At 40.4% G+C, this 20799-nt stretch overlaps 2 protein-coding genes across 3 annotated transcripts in view; one reads left to right on the top strand and one right to left on the bottom strand.

Moving 5' to 3' along the window:
- On the top strand, window positions 1-19914 carry LOC100557930 (calcium-binding protein 2). Its single transcript, XM_062967202.1, has 6 exons — window positions 1-273; window positions 7712-7742; window positions 10276-10419; window positions 12279-12388; window positions 14562-14709; window positions 15652-19914. Exons 1-6 carry the CDS (start codon window positions 40-42, stop codon window positions 15678-15680), a joined length of 696 nt encoding a protein of 231 aa, XP_062823272.1. The 5' UTR covers window positions 1-39; the 3' UTR covers window positions 15681-19914.
- The window catches only part of acy3 (aminoacylase 3), a 12200-nt gene continuing 8417 nt past the window's right edge, over window positions 17017-20799 (bottom strand). For both annotated transcript variants that reach the window (XM_062967201.1, XM_062967200.1), the window contains exons 5-7: window positions 20336-20443; window positions 18808-18917; window positions 17017-18249 (exon numbers count right to left, since the gene is read on the bottom strand). In XM_062967201.1, coding sequence (XP_062823271.1) covers window positions 18055-18249; window positions 18808-18917; window positions 20336-20443 — 413 coding nt within the window. In that variant the 3' untranslated portion in view covers window positions 17017-18054. The remainder of the gene's footprint in view (window positions 18250-18807; window positions 18918-20335; window positions 20444-20799) is intronic.

Genomic DNA, 20799 nt, shown 5'->3' on the forward strand with positions numbered 1-20799 from the left:
TTCCAGTGGGTGCCCATCTCCGAGAGACCTACCTGTCCCATGCCACGCAAACAGTCTGGGGAAGTGGAGGGCCCCGCCAAGGGCAAAGCAGAGGAAGGAGAGCAGCCCCCCAAAGGAGACGGCGAACCCAAAAGCAACAGAAGCCCTGGCTCGGAGTCACGGCGAAGCAACCAGTCCAGCCTGGGGCGAAAACAGGGCAAGAAGAGTCAAGCTGACCCCTATGCCGCTGCTATTAAGACCTACTCGCCTTTCCTCAATACCGTCTTTGGCAAGGTGAGCCCATGTCCATAGAGTTTGGGTGAACGAAGTGTCCCCATCAGAGGTTGCTGCTGGGCTAGAGCTCCCAATAGTCCTATTAGTGGTGGTTGTGTGTTTTCCGGGCTTTATTAGTGCAGTCGGTGAGGAATTCTGGGACTTCCAGTCCAACAGCTTCTGGAGGGCCGCGTGATTCCTATCTGGTGTAGAGTGAAGGAGGAAGTGGTAGAACTAAGCCCCCAATGTCCTATTTACTAATACCAAATTCAGTGTGACCCTGTTTGGGGCTAAAATGGTACCAGAGCACAGAAGGGACAAGTATCACAGCTAATTAATTTCTTTTGCATTGACTGTGTGATGAAACTACATTTCAAAAGTTAAACAGTAAGAAAATGAAGTTATTTCACCAGTGTAATGACTAACTGTTTCTAATGCCTTTCAATTACTACTTTTAAAGGAGGCATTATAGGAAAGCATTCTGAGTTGAATTTTTCTAGTGTAATGTCATTCTCTTCTCAACTTTACCAATTCCCTCAGAAAGGTTAAAACAAAAAGAAAGTACAGTAGAGTCTCACTTATCCAACATATACAGGCCGGCAGAACGTTGGATAAGTGAATATGTTGGATAATAAGGAGAGATTAAGGAGAAGCCTATCAAACATCAAATTAGGTTATAATTTTATAAATTAAGCACCAAAACATCATGTTATACAACAAATTTGACAGAAAAAGTAGTTCAATATGCAGTAATGCTACATAATAATTACTGTATTTATGAATTTAGCACCAAAATATCATGATATATTGAAAACATTGACTACAAAAATGCATTGGATAATCCAGAACGTTGGATAAGCGAATGTTGGATAAGTGAGACTCTATAGTAAGAGCAATGTAAAAAAAAATGCAACTCTATAATAATAACCAACAATGAATTGCTTTTCACACAGTGTCATTAATCATGGAAACAAATTACTTTTTAAAATTAACATTGAAAGCTCTGACTTATAAAACACACATACATACATGCAGGTTCACACACTCTGGCCCAGATCCGTGTTTTTAGCCTTCCCGTTTTTAATCATTTTATGCTGTATGCCGACTTTTATGACTGTTTACTGATGTTGATGTTTTATTGATGCGACATTTGTTTTATTCTCGATATTTGTTTTATTGTTTTGTTGCTGCTGTTGTATTGTTGTCGGGCATGGCCCCATGTAAGCCGCTCCGAGTCCCCCCGGGGAGATGGGGCGGGGTATAAAAATAAAGTTATTATTATTATATGCACACACTCCTCTCCAGATGGAATTATCATTAGTAGACAATACCAAGATTTGCAGAGCAGTAGAAAACATAAGCGTCTCTCAAAATTAACATATAAGGTGCATAGCATACTGCCTTATTGTTGGGCCGTTCCAAATCACATGGTGGTAAATCCCGTGTGGATTTTAATCTGTCAAAAGAGATAAACTCTGTTTCTCCAAATGAGTTCAGAACCTTGGATAGGCTTTTTACATCTGGGTGTCTCCTGGGCAACATCCTTGCAGACAGCCAATTCTCTCACACCAGAAGCAACTTGCAGTTACTCAAGTTTCTCCTGACTCGAAAAACAAAAAACAAATTTGAATGAAAATTAAGAATGGGTTTACTACTCAACTGATATGGAAGTAACTGGATGCTGCAGGATGGAAGACCAATGGCTTGATATCCTAAAAAAGAGTGTGTCTGTGTGGAACCCTGAATGAGACTCCACCTGACAAGACATTGGTGCAGGCCTGTTTGTGGATGGGTGTATCTACACTGTAGAATTACTGCAGCATGATACCACTTTAACTGCCATTGCTCAATGCTGTGGAATGGCAGAAGCTGCAATTTTACGAGATCTTTTAGTCTTCTCTGCGGAAAAACTGCTGGTGCTTCATAAAACTTGAATTCCTAGGATTCCTGAGCATTGAGCCATGGCAGTTAAAAGTGGTGTCAAACTGCTTTCATTCTACAGTATAGATAACAAGGTGTAAGAAAGCCTGAAAGTTAAGTGAAGACAGTGAACAAGAATAAGTGTATGGTTATGCAACACAGTGTAAACAAAATGTGTTGAGTTCTCAATGAGAGGGAAGAGATGAGGCTCTATATACCCCTAACATTAGAATAACAGTTAAAACAAAGTCATCTCCCATGAAATTAATACTGCATCATGTTGAGAAGCTCCATTCAGTCTTCAGTGTTCACTAGCGTGATACTGATTCTGCCTCTTCCAATGTAAGGGAGCGGGTTTGAAGCATTTAGCTCTTGAGCTGTTTAAATTATTTGTGTGGGGTTTTTGTTTGTTGACTGTCTTATTAAAATAAGTAAATAACAGTTCATTTAAAATTTCGAAACCACTTCAGGGAAGGGAGGTTGCTGAGTTTATGACATCACAATCACCATTTGCCAAGGTTTTTTGCTGCTTGCAGCTGGCTTGCACTGAAAAACATGTGGAACCAGTTTTCCATCACCTTTGACCCCAGAGAGAAAAATTCTTTGTTTGAGCACACTGTGTTTTCAGGACAGCCCTATTATTCATGTGTCATAAAGTCTATTATTATATGCAGCCTTTGCAGTGTTGCCAGGGTTTCAGAATGGCAATAAAGGGCATGCAGGGTTGACAAACAGGGAAAGTATTCACCTCAGTTAGTTTAGCCATGAGTTTCTCTGTGAAATCAACATGTTGTCCACATAAATTACGGAATGCACACCTTGAAGGAACCTCACTCAAAAATACAGAATTTTGATGTTGTTGGCAGCTTGATCAGTATACAGTGTTCCCTCACTTATTGCGGGGGTTACGTTCCAGGACCACCCGCAATAAGTGAAAATCCGCGAAGTAGGGGCACTATATTTATTTTAATATTTATACCTTATTTTAATAGTTAAGTGGCCTTTCTCTCCTTTGCTAGCCCGTTTTGCACTGTAGTTGTTTTAGTTTGGTGAGGCGGGCAGCAATTTGGCAGAGAAGGCTGTAAACCTGCAACTCCCAGGATTCCCGGGGAGCCAGTGAAGTCTTCTCAGAAGAGGGGCTGGGGCAAGAGAGCGCATGTGTGAAAGGCAGGCGCCGCTGCGGCCTAGTCCTCCATGAGTTGCTTTGTGTTGTTTAATTGGTTAGTTTGATAGATAGATACCACTTTTGACTGGAAAGTGTTAAGGTCCAAGGCATTCTGAGAGTGCCTTGGACCACAAAAAAGAAATCGCGAAACAGCGAGAGCGCAAAAAGCGAACCGCGAAGTAGCGAGGGAACACTATATATAAGCTTTCCACCCCTCAGACATGGGCTATCTATATATATAAAAGAGTGATGGCATCACGGCGACCCACAAAACAACAAAACTACAGGCCCCCCAACCTCGAAATTTGACAACACAACCCATCATCCACGCCTCTAGGTTGATACAACAAAAAGAAAAGAAAAATAAAGTCCTAATTTGAGAGAGAGGAATAATTGCTTTTATCCAATTGCTGCCAGTTAGAAGGCTAAGCTCCTCCAACTTGGTCTCCTAGCAACCCAATAAAAAATAATAAAAAACACTAAAAATTAATACAATAAAATACTATAATAACAGAAAATAACTAAAAATAATACAAGAAAATAATAAAATATAACAAATAAAAATATAACTTACAATAAAATTAATAAAAAATGCAAATAACGTCAAATAAAAATTACACAACAATTTTTAACCAATACCACCACCACTTTGCCACAGCAATGCGTGGCCGGGCACAGCTAGTGCCATATACCAGTAATAAGGGACATCAAAACTGTGTGGAAGGTGCCCCAGTGCTGCAGTGGGTTAAACCACTGAGCTACTGAACTTGCTGACCGAAAGGTGGGTGGTTCGAAACTGGGGAGCAGGGTGAGCTCCCGCTCTTAGTCCCAGCTTCTGCCAACCTAGCAGTTTGAAAACATGCAAAAGTGAGTAGATCAATAGATACCGCTCTGGCGGGAAGGTAACGGTGCTCCATTCCGGCCACATGACCTTGGAGGTGTCTATGGACAACGCTGGCTCTTCGGTTTAGAAATGGAGATGAGCACCAACTCCTAGAGTCGGACATGATTGGAATTAATGTCAGGGTAAAACCAAAAACTGTGTGGAAACAGCAGGAGTAGGCACTAACACCGGCCAGGCACTATTACCTTATTACCCAATAGCTCCCATAATCCCTGAGTACTAGCTATGCTATTGGGGTTGGTGCAAGTAAAATTCAAACAACCTCAATTTCCCATCATCTCCGACTCTTGCTTGCCTTCCTCTGCCATGCCTTGATTATGGACTGTTTATTGGTGGGTACAGCAAGAGGTACTGCTTCCAGAATTTTCTGTTGAGACGTGATAGATTTACATAAACCTTAGGGCAGAAGCTGGCTTTGTTTCAGGAGCCATAGTTTGCGAGGAGGGTGCTGGTTAAGGACTGGATCTGTTTGGATTCTAAGCAGCAGTGGGGTGGCATCATGCCAACCAAGATTATCATTAGCCCAGAACAGCATCTTCCTAGCCCTTGCTTGTCTAACTCATATAAATAGCCCAGGTCTCTTGCCCTGCCATGAGGCAGGAAATCCCATTAGCCAGAGGGAAATATAGATGAGGAAAACATCAGGAGAAATGGTAGCCTATCTCTTTTTGGAGGCTTCCTCCTATTTACGAATGGATCCCAAGCATGTCCAGTGAGGAAAGGATGGACAGACATCTCCACTGCAGCACTTCGAGACTTCAGGTTTAATAAAAAGCCGTGTGAAGAGCTGCTTTCTTTTCACACAGGGGTGGCACAGATAAAACTCGCAGAGCTGTTATATGACCTCCAATCCATTTAATCCAACCTTCAGCAGGTTAATTTGGGAAGCGATTTTTTTACTGGGGTGGAAGTGGGAAGGATTGTTATAAGCACTAGGAGGTTCATTATGCAATCTTCCCTCAGTGTTAATCAGCTTCCTTCAAAGAGATGAGACTTTTTAGAGGACATTGTCAGGAGACGATTTCCTTCTAGTCATGCAAGACAAAACATTGTAGAATTGCTGTCCTCTTATAGAAGGACTGCTTCTTCCAAGGTCCCAGCCATGCCCAGTCCACCTCCCCCTTCCATATACACACATTAAAAAAATTATTTTTAAAAAAACGGACTCGAAACGTTTTGTATTTATTTGCAAACATGTTCCGTTCTCGCTAGGTTCATTTGTAGGGGAAACTCTGCCTCCTTATGTTTAAAAGAGGGGTTGTAATTCTGTTTCCCACAAATGCTGGGACTTTTATCTTATTTTTTTGACTCAATTTCTCACCCATCACCTAAGTTCTCTATCTGAAGGACAAATAACAGATATCCTGACCATATTTGTATATGTATATTTTTAAATGCTGTACTGATGTTTTTATGCTAAGCCGTTTGTCCCTTTTAGGGGACATAAGGTAAAGGTAAAGGTTTTCCCCTGACATCAAGTCTAGTCGTGTCTGATTCTGGGAATTGGTGCTCATCTCCATTTCTAAGCCGAAGTGCTGGCATTGTCTGTAGACGCCTCCAAGATCATGTGGCTGGCATGACTGCATGGAACACCGTTACTTTTCCGCCAGAGCAGTACCTATTGATCTACTCACATTTGCATGTTTTCAAACTGCTAGGTTGGCAGAAGCTAAGGCTAACAGTGGAAGGTCACCCCGCTCCCCAGATTCGAACTGCCAACCAAGTTCAACAGCTCAGCAGTTTAGCCTGCTGTGCCACCGGGGGAGACAAAGTGGAGTATAAATAAATATAATAATAAATAATAATAACCAGTGAGAACAGACTGGCTGAAAATGGAACCATGGGAATCCCATTTCATAGCTTCCGGATTTCCAATCTGTTTGAGTAGAAACTAGCGCTTATTTCAGACAACATTTTTGGTTTCTTAGTGTTTTTCTTCTTTATTATTAATTTTAAGATGCTGTTAAGGAGCTCTAAAACCCATTGATTGACAGCACATATATGTATAGACACATACAGATCCCCCTTCCCCTATCAGATAAATGGAGGGGTTCGTAGGTTTCCCTCTATGTTTTGATCATTGAGATCCATCATTATTTGTAATCTTCTGCTAATCAAGTCCAAAATTCTACATTCTCTAGAGGTGCTTCTGCCCCACCCTTGCTGAACTGATTAAAATAAATAAAATAAACAAAGTACCCACATTTATAATGTGAATGATCCTTTAACATTCTGACAGCCCATCCTTGAGGCACTATAATTTTCATAGAACATACAACTGGCTGTATAATCTTTCCCCTGATAGAGAAGGAGCATGTAGGGGTTGATTATAATGTATGTCACTGTCACCAACAAATCCAGTCTTTTTACAGCTTTTCATAATGATAGCAAGCTTCGCAAATTAATTATATCTGAGCAAGGTGCCAGTCAGATGTAAAGAACTATTGCTTAATGGTAATACATTTATACAAAGGGAAAAAATACTGAGAGATGCAGCCCTTTGGATGTTGCTGAAGTCAAGCACCCATGTGCTCTCACCAGCATAGCCATGTATGAAGAATGCTGAGTCCAACAACTTCTTGGGGACCGCCATATGACTACCCTTGCTATAGTATAGGAGTACCTTATGTACTATAGGGATATAGATAAGAATCAAATACAATACTTGTAGTGGAAGCCTATGTGGTGTCACAGAAATGCAAAGAAGCAGATCGACTTATCTTTCTATCCTCAGTCCTGCTGCTTGCAATACTCAGTACATAAGGTAGGTGAGGGGGTGTTTAGGTGCTGGGCTTTTCAGTCTAGCCAAAAACATTAAATTTTAGCTGTTTGCCCCATTGAAAGCAATGGGAGAATTAATGATGCCAGCTTCCAGGAGGAAAATCCTAGAGGTCCCTACTCCACCCCAGTTTGGGGGTCTTGCTCTTGCTACAAACCTCTCTGTGGGTTCAGAGGGAGGCTAACTGGTGGTAAGCCTTTCGTATACACTGGTGGAGTCCCTTGACAGGAACACAAATTGATGGGAGGGCGTCTTCACCCAGTTTGGACCAATTTCTAGTCTGCTGAATCTGAGGGGACGAAATGTTTTGGTCAGAAACAATGTCTGGCATCCAGTTAGTGACATATAGATACGTAAGTTGTGCTACATATGCAGAGTGATGTATGCAGTTGTGATATCCCGCTAATGCTTACATAAATGGACTTGCACACGCGGCATCATTGCACCTGAGGCAGCACTTTAAAGTATGTAGAATATTGTGTGACTGTGCATTGTTTAACAAAACTGTACAATCAAATATTCACAATACATTGAAGCAATCTTTCTTACCTTCTTGTCTTGTTCATGTATCTTAGGGAATTTACTCCTTTGTTGCTTCATCTATCCCCAAACTATGTTCTAAGCAATTTGTTTATACTACAATGTAAAACGGCTGGACTCTAACTCTCCTTTTCCCCCCTTTCTTTTGCAGGAAAGGGAGCTTTCCCCATTAGAGCTGGATGGTGAGTAGCCATTGAACTGGGGAGATGGTAATGAGGAATTTGGGTCTTGGTAGAGTAGGGCAAGTAGGACACTGTCCATATCCTCCTTCTCTCAAATATTTCCAACCCGCACAAGGATGCAAGAGACACTTAGACTTTGTAAGGGAAGAAGATAGATGCCAAACGTCTTGGCTCTGCCTATACTGATCTTATACTTTGCCCCATCAATGTAAACAGGCATTAGCTGTTGTTGGGTCCTGGATTGATGGAAGCAGGGAGAAGGAAATTATATGAACAAGTATCAACGAAAAGGACTGTTTGCACAGCTCATCCTTTTTCTAGTACAGTAGAGTCTCACTTATCCAACATTCTGGATTATCCAATGCAGTCTGCCTCCCACTCGGATCCAAAGCTGTTTCTCTAGGCAGCAAGAACTGAACTTTTATGGATTTAATTTCCAACAATGTTGTTACTATAAGTTCATTTTATGCAATTCTATCTTTATTTTGTAGTCAATTTGTTAGTAGCCAATGTTTTTGTAGTCAATCTTTTCAATACATTGCGATGTTTTGGTGCTAAATTTGTAAATACAATAATCACTACATGACATTACCATGTATTGAACTGCTTTTTATGTCGATTTGTTGTAAAACATGATGTTTTGGTGCTTAAATTGTAAAATAACATAATTTTACGTTTAATAGGCTTTTCCTTAATAACTCCTTATTATCCAATATTTTCGCTTATCCAACCTTCTGCCAGCCCATTTATGTTGGATAAGTGAGACTCTACTGTATTCCTAAGATAGCTTTTCTGTATCCATTTTGGAAGGCACCTAAGATGGTGAGGATGAGAATGACAACAACAGAAGCAAAGAAAATACAATACGATCACAACATCTGTACAGGATATGTTCCTAGAATTCATATGGATATGTGAAAATGTAAGGACTATATTATTTTTAATGGGAGAAATGATGACGGTACTGAGAAAAGAGTGTAGCCTGTACATGGGGCCCTAAGTGAATAGATGAATACATGAAACTGTGGTTAAGTGAAACTTTTTTTATTAGACCTCACCTGGAGTTATGTGTCTAATTCTGGGCACCACAGTTTAAAAGAGATATTGACAAGCTGGAAGGTGTCCAGTGGAGGGTGACTAAAATGATAAAAGGTCTGGAAACCATTCCCTATGAGGAGCATCTTAAAGAACTGGATATGTTTAGCCTTCAGAAGAGAAAGTTGAGAGGAGACATGATAGCCATGTATAAATATGTGAAAGGAGCAGGCTTGTTTTATGCTGCGCCAGAGACTAGGACTTGGAGCAATGCGTTCAAATTACAGAAAGGAGATTCCACCTGAACATTAGGATGAAATGCCTGACTGTAAGAGCTGTTCAGCAGTGGAACTCTCTGCCTCAGAGTGTGGTGGGAGCTCCTTCCTTAGAAGCTTTTAAACAGAGGCTGGATGACCATCTGTCGGGGGTATTTTAATTGTGCTTTCCCTGTGTGGGGGGTTGGTCTAGATGGCCCATGTGGTCTCTTTCAATTTTATGATTCTATGATTCTAGTGTTTTGCCATAAAAATATTTTTATATCGCACACACAATATGCATTTCTGTCTTTTGTCATTTAAAAAAAAATCACATAATTGGTATTACAGTAGAGTCTCACTTATCCAACATTCTGGATTATTCAACACAGTCTGCCTCCCGCTAGGATCCACAGCTATTTCTCTAGGCAGCAAGGACTGAATTTTTTCCAGATTTAATTTCTAACAATGTTGTTCCTGTATGATCATTTTATTCAATTTATCTTTATTTGTAGTCAATTTATTAGTAGCCATAGCCAATGTTTCTGTAATCAATGTTTTCAAAAATACATTGTGATGTTTTGGTGCTAAACTTGTCAATACAGTAAATTACTACGTAACATTACCGTATATTGAACTGCTTTTTCTGTCAATTTGTTGTAAAACATGATGTTTTGGTGCTTAATTTGTAAAATTATAACGTAATTCAACGTTTAATAAATTTTTCCTTAATCCCTTCTTATTATCCAACATTTTCGCTTGTCCAGCATTCTGCTGGCCCGTTTATGTTGGATAAGTGAGACTCTGTATCTTTTATTTTTTTTACTGAAATCTTTGCCATAATTGTAAGAGGGATAAGAATGATGCCCTGAGGTAGTGGCCGCCTGTTCTAGCTGTTTCTTCTGCTTCCCCACATAGGCTAATTCAAGTAAGAAGTTTTGTGTGTCAGATTTAAACAAACCCACAAACCAGCTATATTTCTCAAAACCATGTATAACAAAATACTTGCACAATACATAGTAGCTGTTATGGCTACTTTTGTGCCTTTGGTCCTTTTTCTATTACAGCATACCTTATTCTGAGGCCAACACTTAAGCCTGGAAAGTCATTGGCCATTCTAGCTGAAGGTGCTAGTAGTTGTGCACACATAGATACAAAGAAATAAACAGAATATTTTCAAGCTGTGGTTAAAACAGGAATATTTGTGTCATGTCTGGAAACTACTCTTGAATCTTTCCCAACAGAACTGCTAGATGCCTTCAAGGAGTTTGACACTGACCAGGACGGCTACATCAGTTACAAGGACCTGGGAGAGTGCATGCGAACCATGGGCTACATGCCCACTGAAATGGAGCTTATCGAGATCTCCCAACATATCAAAATGCGCAGTGAGTTGGGAGTTTACGCTCTTCTTTCCCATAACCACACCCAAAGCAGTGAGAAGAAGCACAAGCCAATCCCTTTCTCTTCCTCTTAGAAGTGCATAAACTTCTGCGTCATTGTCCCTAAATGTCAAGGAAACTAAGCTCAAGCCTTTTGCCATTCTACTCAGAGCAGCTAGTTCCTTTATTAAAATAAGAATTAAGGTACAGTACTCACATTGACTCATTTTTGGGGGGTTGAATTTTTAAATTAAAATTTCTAGACTTATACATGAGTATATAGGGTAATCCAAAAAAGAAAGATAGATATAGATATATAGATGCATAGACCTAAAATAATTCATGAAGGCACTGCAGAAAATAGGGCCTTATCATGTTTAGCACCCCATTTATGGTATGCTGGAGATTCTGACACTTGTTTCAGCAGAAACTCACACTCTCTTTGTTTGCCTGCTTTATTTTAATTTTGATGATGTGGCTAGGTGTTTTTATTGTTTTAGTTATATTTTATTTCCTATTGTATTATAATTTTCATTAAATTTGTAAAACATGTCAGCATCCATAAAGATGAAAATAAGTTTAGAAGTGTTTTAATAATACAAATACATGGACTTATGGTTTGCTTGTATTTCACAGATTATAGCTCTTAAGATTCATTTTTAACACTTAAGAATGATAAACTTGTACAGAAAAAGCTATAGTTTTCTAATGTGATTATTATACTGAAAAGAACAAACATTTACATTTCTTGGAAATCACATAACTACTCCTGGAGTGTTGCTAAGCTGATTATTTCTTTGTGGGTATTCTTATTTCCTCCCATCACTACTATATCTCTTGACAGTAAAGGTTACCAAAATTATCAGGACTTTATTATGTAAGGCTGATAAATCACAATAACAGCAGGATAATAGTGTGCTTATCATACGACATTGTGACTCTCCTGTTGCTGCCTTGCATTTCAGTTGTTAGTGGAGTTTCACTGATGGGAAAACCCATCAATGGCTTCTAATATTGCTGTTTTTCCAATATGCCTCTCGAGTAATTGATCCTTTCTGCTGCAGTTGTGAAATTCCAGCAATCATGTGGCAGAGGTGGTCACCATCCTTTCCTCTTCCCCTCACAATTCCCAAGCATTGTGAAGTTGCTTTTACTCAATATGTATTATTATTATTATTATTATTATTATTATTATTATTATTATTATTATTATTATTATTATTAAAAATGTTGTTTGTGTAGCTGTTGCAAAAATAAGCTTTAAAACTGAAAGATACACATGCGATAGGTAGGGCGTAAACACCCAGGAAGGTATTGCTAGCTAAATCCCACTAACATGAGTTCCAGAAATGCAACAAAAAAGAGTTAGTGAGCAGGAGCATTAGACCATATAAGGATGCAAATATTAAGAGAAAATAAGAATACCCAACGGGATGGCAGAAAGGAAGGTCTAGCCTTGAATCTCCAGCCCTAGACATTCATTTTCAATTCTCAGAGCAAAGGGGAAGAATCTCAGGGTGAGAACACTGCCTTTAAAAGGTGTGTGTGTGTGTGTATCCCTAATTAGTTACACCTAGTATTTTTATTTAAACAACATACTTCATGCAACCAGATTTGATATTTAATGGCATTGCCAGGACTTGCCCTTTACAACAGCATCACCTAGGCACAGGCATCAGATTTTGGCCCTAGTAACACTTATTTATTCATTTGTACATCTGTGAAATTTTAGAGAGTATGAAATTGGACTCTCTACCCTATGGTCCAGGAAGACAGAAAGCTGAGGTATATTTAATTAAAATGCTAATGTAATGCTTCTTCCATTCTATGGGAAGCTAACCCTTTCACCTTCTCATTCCACACAGTGGGCGGGCGGGTGGACTTTGACGACTTTGTAGAAATGATGGGTCCAAAGCTGCGTGAGGAGACTGCTCATATGGTGGGCGTAAGGGAACTGAAAATCGCCTTCCGTGAGGTACGTTGGGGCAAAAATAAACACAAGGGAGTCAATAATTTACCAAATTCTTTGCATTATGTGTTATGTAGTGTCCTGTTTAGACCTCCACATTATATTTTCATAATCTCTGCTAATAGCCTGAATAGTAAAACATAGAGAAGAATAAAAACTTTGCAGTTATGTGAAGCACTTGAGCTTTTTAGCTGAGATTTATAAAGTCAGCTCTTCCTTTCTGATGCTGGACCTTCCTCTACAGACATGCTGATGTGAAAAATTCTGAAACTCCAGGAGAGCTCTCAAAAATGAACACAAAATGTTCTGGTTGGCATCCTGTTGTAAAGTTATGTCATTGTAAAGCAACTTACAATCGTGTACAATAGATTTGTGCCATTGTCCAATGTTCGTATTCAGGAGAGGAGACATTACTATGTTGGGTTGTTGTATGTCTTTCGGGCTGTGTGGCCATGTTCCAGAAGTATTCTCTCCTGATGTTTCGCCCACATCTATGGCAGGCATCCTCAGAGGTTGTGAGGTGTGGATAAATTAAGTAAGGAAAGGAAAGAATATATATCTGTGTAGAGTCCAGGGTGTGGCAAGAGTCCTTTGTCACTGGGAAGCCAGCATTAATGTTTCAGTTAATCACCCTAATTAGCATTGGAAAGGTTTTTGTCTCTTGCCTGGGGGCATCCTTTGTTAGTCATTAGCTGTGCTCTGCCCTCAGAGTGTTGGTTCCCATCCACTGTTTTGATTTTAGAGTTTTTTAATACTGGTAGCCAGATTTTGTTCATTTTCATGGTTTCTTCCTTTCTGTTGAAGTTGTCCACATGCTTGAGGATTTCAATGGCTTCTCTGTGTAGTCTAAAATACATTAAAGTGAGCCCTTGAATCCATGGAATCCATAAATCTTGCCTTATTTTGCTTAGAGTCCTTGCAGCCCTACTGGTTCAACAGAATTAGTAATTACAGCTGGCAAAATGATTGACTATGATGGATCTCTTGTTATAGTGAAATAATGAACTCATTTGACATATGAAAACAGTGCCCTCTGGTTTTCAAGTATGGGAATGTCAATTCCTTTTGGCAGCCGGGATTATTAACTTTCAGGTGGTGGTGGGATGTCCCCAGGTTTAGGTTCAGTAAAATGGCACAGACAGCTGACATGTGTTCAAAATTGTGCTTTTCGCCCTTGTTCTGTATCTGTGTACCCCCCCCCCCCATCTTTGATCTTTGTGTAGCTGTGAAGCTTTACATGTAAAGGCACCTTCTTAGAATTTTACTTTTACTGAAGAGGACCATTAGATGAAGCGGAACTCTTAGCTTTCTCGTGGCAGAATAGTAAGGAGATCTGGTACACTGGGATACGAGACATGGCACATGTGTCAAACACAAGGCCTGTGGATGAATCCGGCCTGCCACATCATTTTATGGGGCCCGCAAGGCTTTCTATCCCAGTTCAGCAGAGTTAAATTTATGCAGTCCTACAATTACAAACGGCCCTTTGAAAGAAAGCATAATGCTGATGTGGGCCTTGGTGAAAATGAGTTTGACACCCCAAGACACAGTCTCCCTTCATACCAGGGCCAGCCTCTCAAAAACTACAGGGGAGGTTCATAGAATCATAGAATAGTAGAGTTGGAAGAGACCTCATGGGCCATCCAGTCCAACCCCCTGCCAAGAAGCAGGTTGCTAGTTGCTACCACTTTTCCTGATATATGCCACTTGCGACATTGCCTCATTCTCTGTTTAAAGCTAGAGATAACCCTGCTTGACATCAATAACTACTACATTATGGGAGCTGCTTTCCCTTTGTTGCATGCCCATTATGTGGAGGGAGAGGACAGAGAAACATTCAGAGTGACCCAATTGCATGGGCCACTCCTCCATGAGTCATCCCTCACCAGGAGAAAAAATACTATTGGAGCAGGAAAGATGCACATGATTGTCCCAAACCACACAGATAGTTCAATATATCACAGAGGAAAGGTTGGCTTCTGCTCTGAGCACCCAAATTCAACACCAAATGGGTTGTCAGGATAGGGGAGAAAACAAGAGAGATGGGAAAAGTTGAGCAAAGTAGGTAGGTCTGAAAAGGAGAGGTAGAATAAGCTGGAAGACGTAAGGAAACATGAGGACTGGGGTTAGATATAAAGCCACATAAACTGACCTTTTCATATTTCCTTCTTTTCTCAAGTTTGACACAAATGGAGATGGATCCATCAGTGGGACAGAGCTGCACCAGGCTGTGACTGCCCTACTGGGAGAGCAACTCAATACCCAGGAGGTGGATGAGATGCTGCATGATGTTGATCTCAATGGAGATGGAACTGTGGACTTCGATGGTGAGATAATTGTGCCTTGCCTCCTTCCATAAACCCTGAATCTCTTCCTGATTGCAGTGTTCTGCCTCAGCAATACAGAGGCTAGGAACCAGCTCCTCATGCAGTGTTACCCTGTGACCCAAAGAAGGTGGACACAGGAGTGTATATCTGTCTTTCCATCATCTTCCACTGCAGTCCATTGGCTCTGTTGGGCCATGTGTGGCCTGGGTCTTTCCTCTCCTAGCCATCCCCAAACCTCTCAGTTTTACTTTCTATAATGTTTATATTTTTCAATCACCTATTCATTCAACACTGTTTCCAGATACGTTATTTTTTTTTAAAAAAATAGCTTTTTAAATTATGTCTTTAAAAGTATACATTAAGATGTTTATGCCCATTTCTGTGTGCTTTTCTACACACAAAAATCACAATGCATGTTTATATACAATTTCTCCAAACATGTGCAATTCTTTAGCAAGCAATCTTGCCAAAAGTCTGCATATTTGTATGTCTGTTTTGACTGGGGGGAAAACTGCATTGCAAAATTAAGGAAGGATAATTGAATTATAGTGTGGTGGAGCCTCCTTCTTTGGAAGTGTTTAAACAAAGGGTGAATAGCCAACTATCAGGAGTGATTTGATCATGTATTCCTTGCATGGCAGGGAGCTGGGCCAGATAGCCCTTGTGGTTTCTTCCAACTCTACGATTTTATGACATACTAGTTTGACAAATGAAAACAAATGCATCCTCCATGAATAGGTCCTGGGAAAGTGGGGAATCAGGCAGTGAGAAGGAGATCTGCTGATTGATAACAATATTACCATCTGAGATGCAAGGCCCCTGTTGGTACCTAACCACCAGTTAGCATTGTCTGCTCCTCTGGAACATGAAAAAAATGCCAAGGAGAACCTGAATAAGGAACTCAAGACTGGGGACTGAATTACCTCTTCACATTTCTTTCAGAGTTTGTGATGATGCTGTCAAGCAGGTAACCAGATCTGGAAAGGAAGGAGTCGTGTCGTCATTCCAGTACTACTAATCCTTTCAGGTGACCAGAAGAGAAATGGCTGCCCTTTGATGGCTCTTCACCTCCTGGGGACTGTGGAAGATCACCCCACAGAAGACTGAATTGTCTTCTCTGAAGCTTGGATCCTTCAAAGGCTTCCTTGGAAATCATGTAAAAAGCATATTTACAAGTGTAAGTCTACCTCCAAGAGGTGCAAAGTATCTTACAAGTGGCATCCAAGAGAAGGTGTCCTTCCTAGAACAAATCGGCTAGGCCAGACCTTGGGAATTCTCCTAGGAATCTCTTCACTCTTAAATTGAGGAGTATCCAACATCTGTATGGCTGGGGGCAAAATCCTCAGGCATAATCACTCCATAATTCCAACCATAATCAAAGACCACTGGATCTTTTTTTTGTATCCAGGTTTTTGGATGATCCAAAGCCTTCTTCATGAGTTCAGAATTTTTCAAGAATACAACTAAAATAATTAGCATTCACATCATCATTTCCAATATTCTGTGTGGTAAAATCTGTCTCTCTCAGGGACAAAACTAACAAATGGCTGAAAGTCCGCTTTGTGGGGGCTTTAGGAAGGAAAGGAGCCCTTCAATTCATCCCACCCACAACCTATCATCATTGTGGACTGTAGGGATGTATGTAAAATACCAGTTGAACCAAAGTCACACTAACTTTTGCTGAACAGACAGAACAATCTCATGCCAGGGAGAGATTTCTGTGAGTATCCCATTTGCTATGTATTTCCCCTAAACAGAAAAGGCTCCGCCAGGATCTTATTCCTGAAACCCCAACTTCATAACTTATGTAAGCACTATTTAAATCCTGCTGTCCCCAATGCCAAGAGCTATCTGGGCGCTGTGCTGCAAAGCAGAAGGGAAGAGAAACCACAGTCCATAGCAGCAGAGTGCATAGCCTTCACATAGATGTCCCCAGACTAAGTCATCAGCATCTCCAAACCAGAAAGGTCTCAATTAGCAACAGCAGTTATGATACTCAGAGTATCACAAGCAGAGCAGTCAGCAATGGGCCTTGCTTAGCTGGTCTGAGCATAGAATAATCTCATATGTAAGCTATTGGAGGAAGGATAAGGAACAACATAAGCTACTTATTTCCTCTTCTTTTCCTCCCTGGAGCAATATTAGGAGTGTGCCGTATTCACATCCACATGCAGAATCAGACCTCATCTAAACTCTTTTTGCCTCAGAGGAAGGCAGAGGCAAACATCCTTTGAACAAATGTTGCCAAAGACCCGTTATAGGGTCACCGTAAATTGAAAATGACTTGAAAATACACAACAATGACAATTCTCAGTGTCCAAATCTGTTTCTTGAAGACACCTAATGCCACAGATTGTATCCAGACTTCATCCCATTTGTTATGAATATAACATTTATCTCTTATAACTGTCATGTCCTTTCCTGTTGTGCCAGAAGGAACAATTCTCCAAAATATATGGCATTCCGCAAGCCTCAAACAGCTTTTGTTAGGAACAGAAGATAAAACATACTATCGGAGAGTGGAATTCCATCCAAAAGCCCTGAAATAATAATTGCCCAGTGCTGGAGGAACACTTCTGTGTGTACTCATGTTTGCTCTACAGCCAGATTGGAACAGAGTAAAAATAGCAAGTACAGCTAAAAAAAAAAGGGCAAAGTCTGCAAAGCCTCAGAATGCTTTTCCTTGCCCCCTGAAGCTTTGAAATGCTTGAGGGATTCTTTTGAGTCCTGGTAGGTTCTTTCCCAAATCTTGCCTGCAGAATCTGAAGGGAAAATTCCAGTTAACTATGAGTCACCACCTAGATTCTGGCAGGATTAAAGTACTGTTTGAGAGCTGAATACCCCCCCCCCCTCTCTCTCTCTCTCTCTCTCTCTCTCTCTCTCTCTCACACACACACACACACACACACACACACACACACACACGACACAAAAGATTATAATCTTATCCTTCCCAACAGCCCTGGTAGAGAACTATTTGGGGGGAGGCTGTACTAAAAACATGGTTGGATTGCAGAATGTAAATCTAGATTCGTGCAGTCACTCTACTGGAATACAATCACTTTCTCAAATGCACTCAACTGGCATCAAAAAGCAAACCTCAAAACTATCCTGCAGACTATCCCAGTGCAAGTTCTTTGGATGAAAGCTCTGAAGACTAATGCTTAAAGGAATTACGTATTACATGGCATAAACATTAGATAAAAGCTACCTTCAGCAATAAACTGTGGGCTGATTAATTTGATTGAGCGACTGATCAAATGATTGATTGTATAAGGTTCCTAAGTAGGTCATACAACAGAGGCTTATGGATTTACATTTGCTCCCTGTGATATGTTGCCATATTCAAAACTTCTTCTGCAGTGCAGGTTGGGACAATGTCTTTTTCTCTGTCTTCAAAAAAGCTGCTTTCTTCTCATAGTAGGCTGCTTCATTGATGAAAACTGGGTAGGTGATGTTATCACTCTCATATAGAATATCCTCCCCATCGAGAGTCTGGAAAATGGGGTGCCCAGGCTGCAGGGGATGGAAATCTTTATCCTAAAATGAATGGTTTAGGTATCAGTAAAAAATAATGTTTAAAAAAACAGCCACAAGCCCCACCCATGACAAGCACTTCAGTGTGTTCTCTGCAGCATCTTATGAAGAAGCAACAATGAGTTTTCATTCTAAAGAGGGTTCGCCACTATCTCAAGGAACAGTATCAAAGTTACCATTGTTTGAGCTTCAACCCAATGTTATTGAACTATGACTCTTATCATTCTCAGCCAGCATAGTAAATGGTTATGGCTGATGATGATGGGAACCGGGCACAAAATCATCTTGAGATCCTAAGTTGGGAAAGGCCGTGCAAATAGAACAGTTGATGGACCTTGGGCAATTGTTCGGAATGAATTTTTGGTACACATGGTTTTTCTCTCTGTGTGTTATGCTACCTGATGTATCTTCCCAAACTTTCATCTTTGCCATGTTATAGAAGTCCTGATTCTTCTTGCATTGTGCAGCAGCTACAAGAATGCATATCAAATTACCAGGGTTTCCTCCTACACATATGCACACAGGTTTTTACTTCTATTTCTTTCATTCTTTGACACCTACCTGCAGTTTTGGGTGCACCACAGCAGAAATCTCACCAGTGGGATCACGAGGGAAGTCTACAGATCCAGTAAACTTGTATGCTTCACTTTCAAAGGAAGGGAATAAAGTACCTGACAAAAGGAGATGGAAAGAGCAGGAGTCCTACTTGTGTCTCAGTTTTCACAGTACATTAGGACAAGGATGGGAATCCTTGCAGTTGGATTCTACCCCTCCCAGTATTCCTTGCTGTCACTGCTGGAAGTTGTGGTCCAGCCACATCTAATAGGATATATGATTCCCACTCCTGCATTACAGCAAGAGTCAGCTTCTACCCTCTACTATTTATAGGTAAAGGTAAAGGTTTTCCTGACATTAAGTCTAGTCGTGTCCGACTCTGGGGATTGGTGCTCATCTTCATTTCTAAGCTGAAGAGCCAGCGCTGTCCATAGACACCTCCAAGGTCATGTAGCTGGCATGACTGCATGGAGTGCTGTTACCTTCTTGCCGGAGCAGTACCTATTGATCTATTCACATTTGCATGATTTCAAACTGCTAGGTTGGCGGAAGCTGGGGCTACTAGCAGGAGCTCACTCCACTCCCCGGATTCGAATTGCCAACCTTTCAGTCAGCAAATTCTGCAGCTCAGTGGTTTAATCTGCTGCGCCACCAGGGGCTCCCTACTATTTTTAGTCACTGCCTAAATACCCTAAAAGCACCAGATCCCTTCTGATCTTGGAAACTAAGCAGAATCAGTCCTACCAAGACTACCAACAAATACCAGGTACTGTAGGCTATATTTCAGAACAAGTAGCTGGCCTTCTGTAAAACAAACTTATAAACTCCAGCATTACATTGACAAGCAATTTGCAGGCACATTAATGTAGACACACACACAATTTTTAATCATACTAGCTGCTTCATTCAAGCAAAGAATCATATAAAGGAACCACAGCGACAAAGTGTCACAGACCTTGCTTTAGATATTTGCTTATTTGTTATGATGGTCTCAAGGTGCAGATGGAGGCCATTCCTTTTATTGGCCTTAACGGGATTTGAAACAAAAGCAGTTAAAGTAATGCAATAAAATGGCTTCTCCATTAGCAACAATAAAGTATGGCATTATCAGAATATTTTGTTTTTCTGTTGTATTCAGTGTATTGCCAACCTGACTACCTTTATAATTTTATGGAAATACATGTCAGTTATGCAACTAAGTATTAATCAAGACTTAGTTTGGTATTAAAGTTAATACCAACCTTTAAGCCTTTTGTAGAGTAAAGAGCCCCAGGAGGAATATTTGATTCAAAACACCCATATCTTCAATTAATTATGGAGTAATATATGATGGCTGACTGATCAATCGGTCTCTGTCTTTTACTCTATATGTAAAAAAAACCAAACCTGGGTTTTTTAGCATTCACAAAGATGCTACAGAGGCAATATTGATCCTTTTCAGTATTTCAATAGCCACCAATCTATCTCGAATTCATGTAGCCCAAAGTCCTGTCACAAGAATCAGCATGGAATGAGACATAATGGGATAAATCACCTTTGTTAAACAACTCTATGAAGTCCAGAGCATGTGCCACAGTGGATCTCATCTCAGCAAGTATCTCAGCTCGTGCCACTCCCTGGGGCTGTGGGCCCATTTCTATTGCTGCAAGGAATCACATAAATATGGCTATATTGACTAAAGCATCTGCAAAAATTATCATGCAGAACCTCCCCCCTCCCCGCACTCACACATATAGCTATAATACATTAACAATGTACATTAACTTCTGGAGAGCTTACACTCTACCACAGAAGCATGAATATACAGTAGAGTCTCACTTATCCAACATAAACGGGCTGGCAGAATGTTGGATAAGCGAATATGTTGGATAATAAGGACGTATTAAGGAAAAGCCTATTAAAATCAAATTAGGTTATGATTTTACAAATTAAGCACCAAAACATCATGTTATACAACAAATTTGACAGAAAAGGTAGTTCAATACGCAGTAATGTTAT

Source organism: Anolis carolinensis, chromosome 1 (genome assembly GCF_035594765.1).
Source record: "Anolis carolinensis isolate JA03-04 chromosome 1, rAnoCar3.1.pri, whole genome shotgun sequence".
NCBI lineage: Eukaryota > Metazoa > Chordata > Lepidosauria > Squamata > Dactyloidae > Anolis > Anolis carolinensis.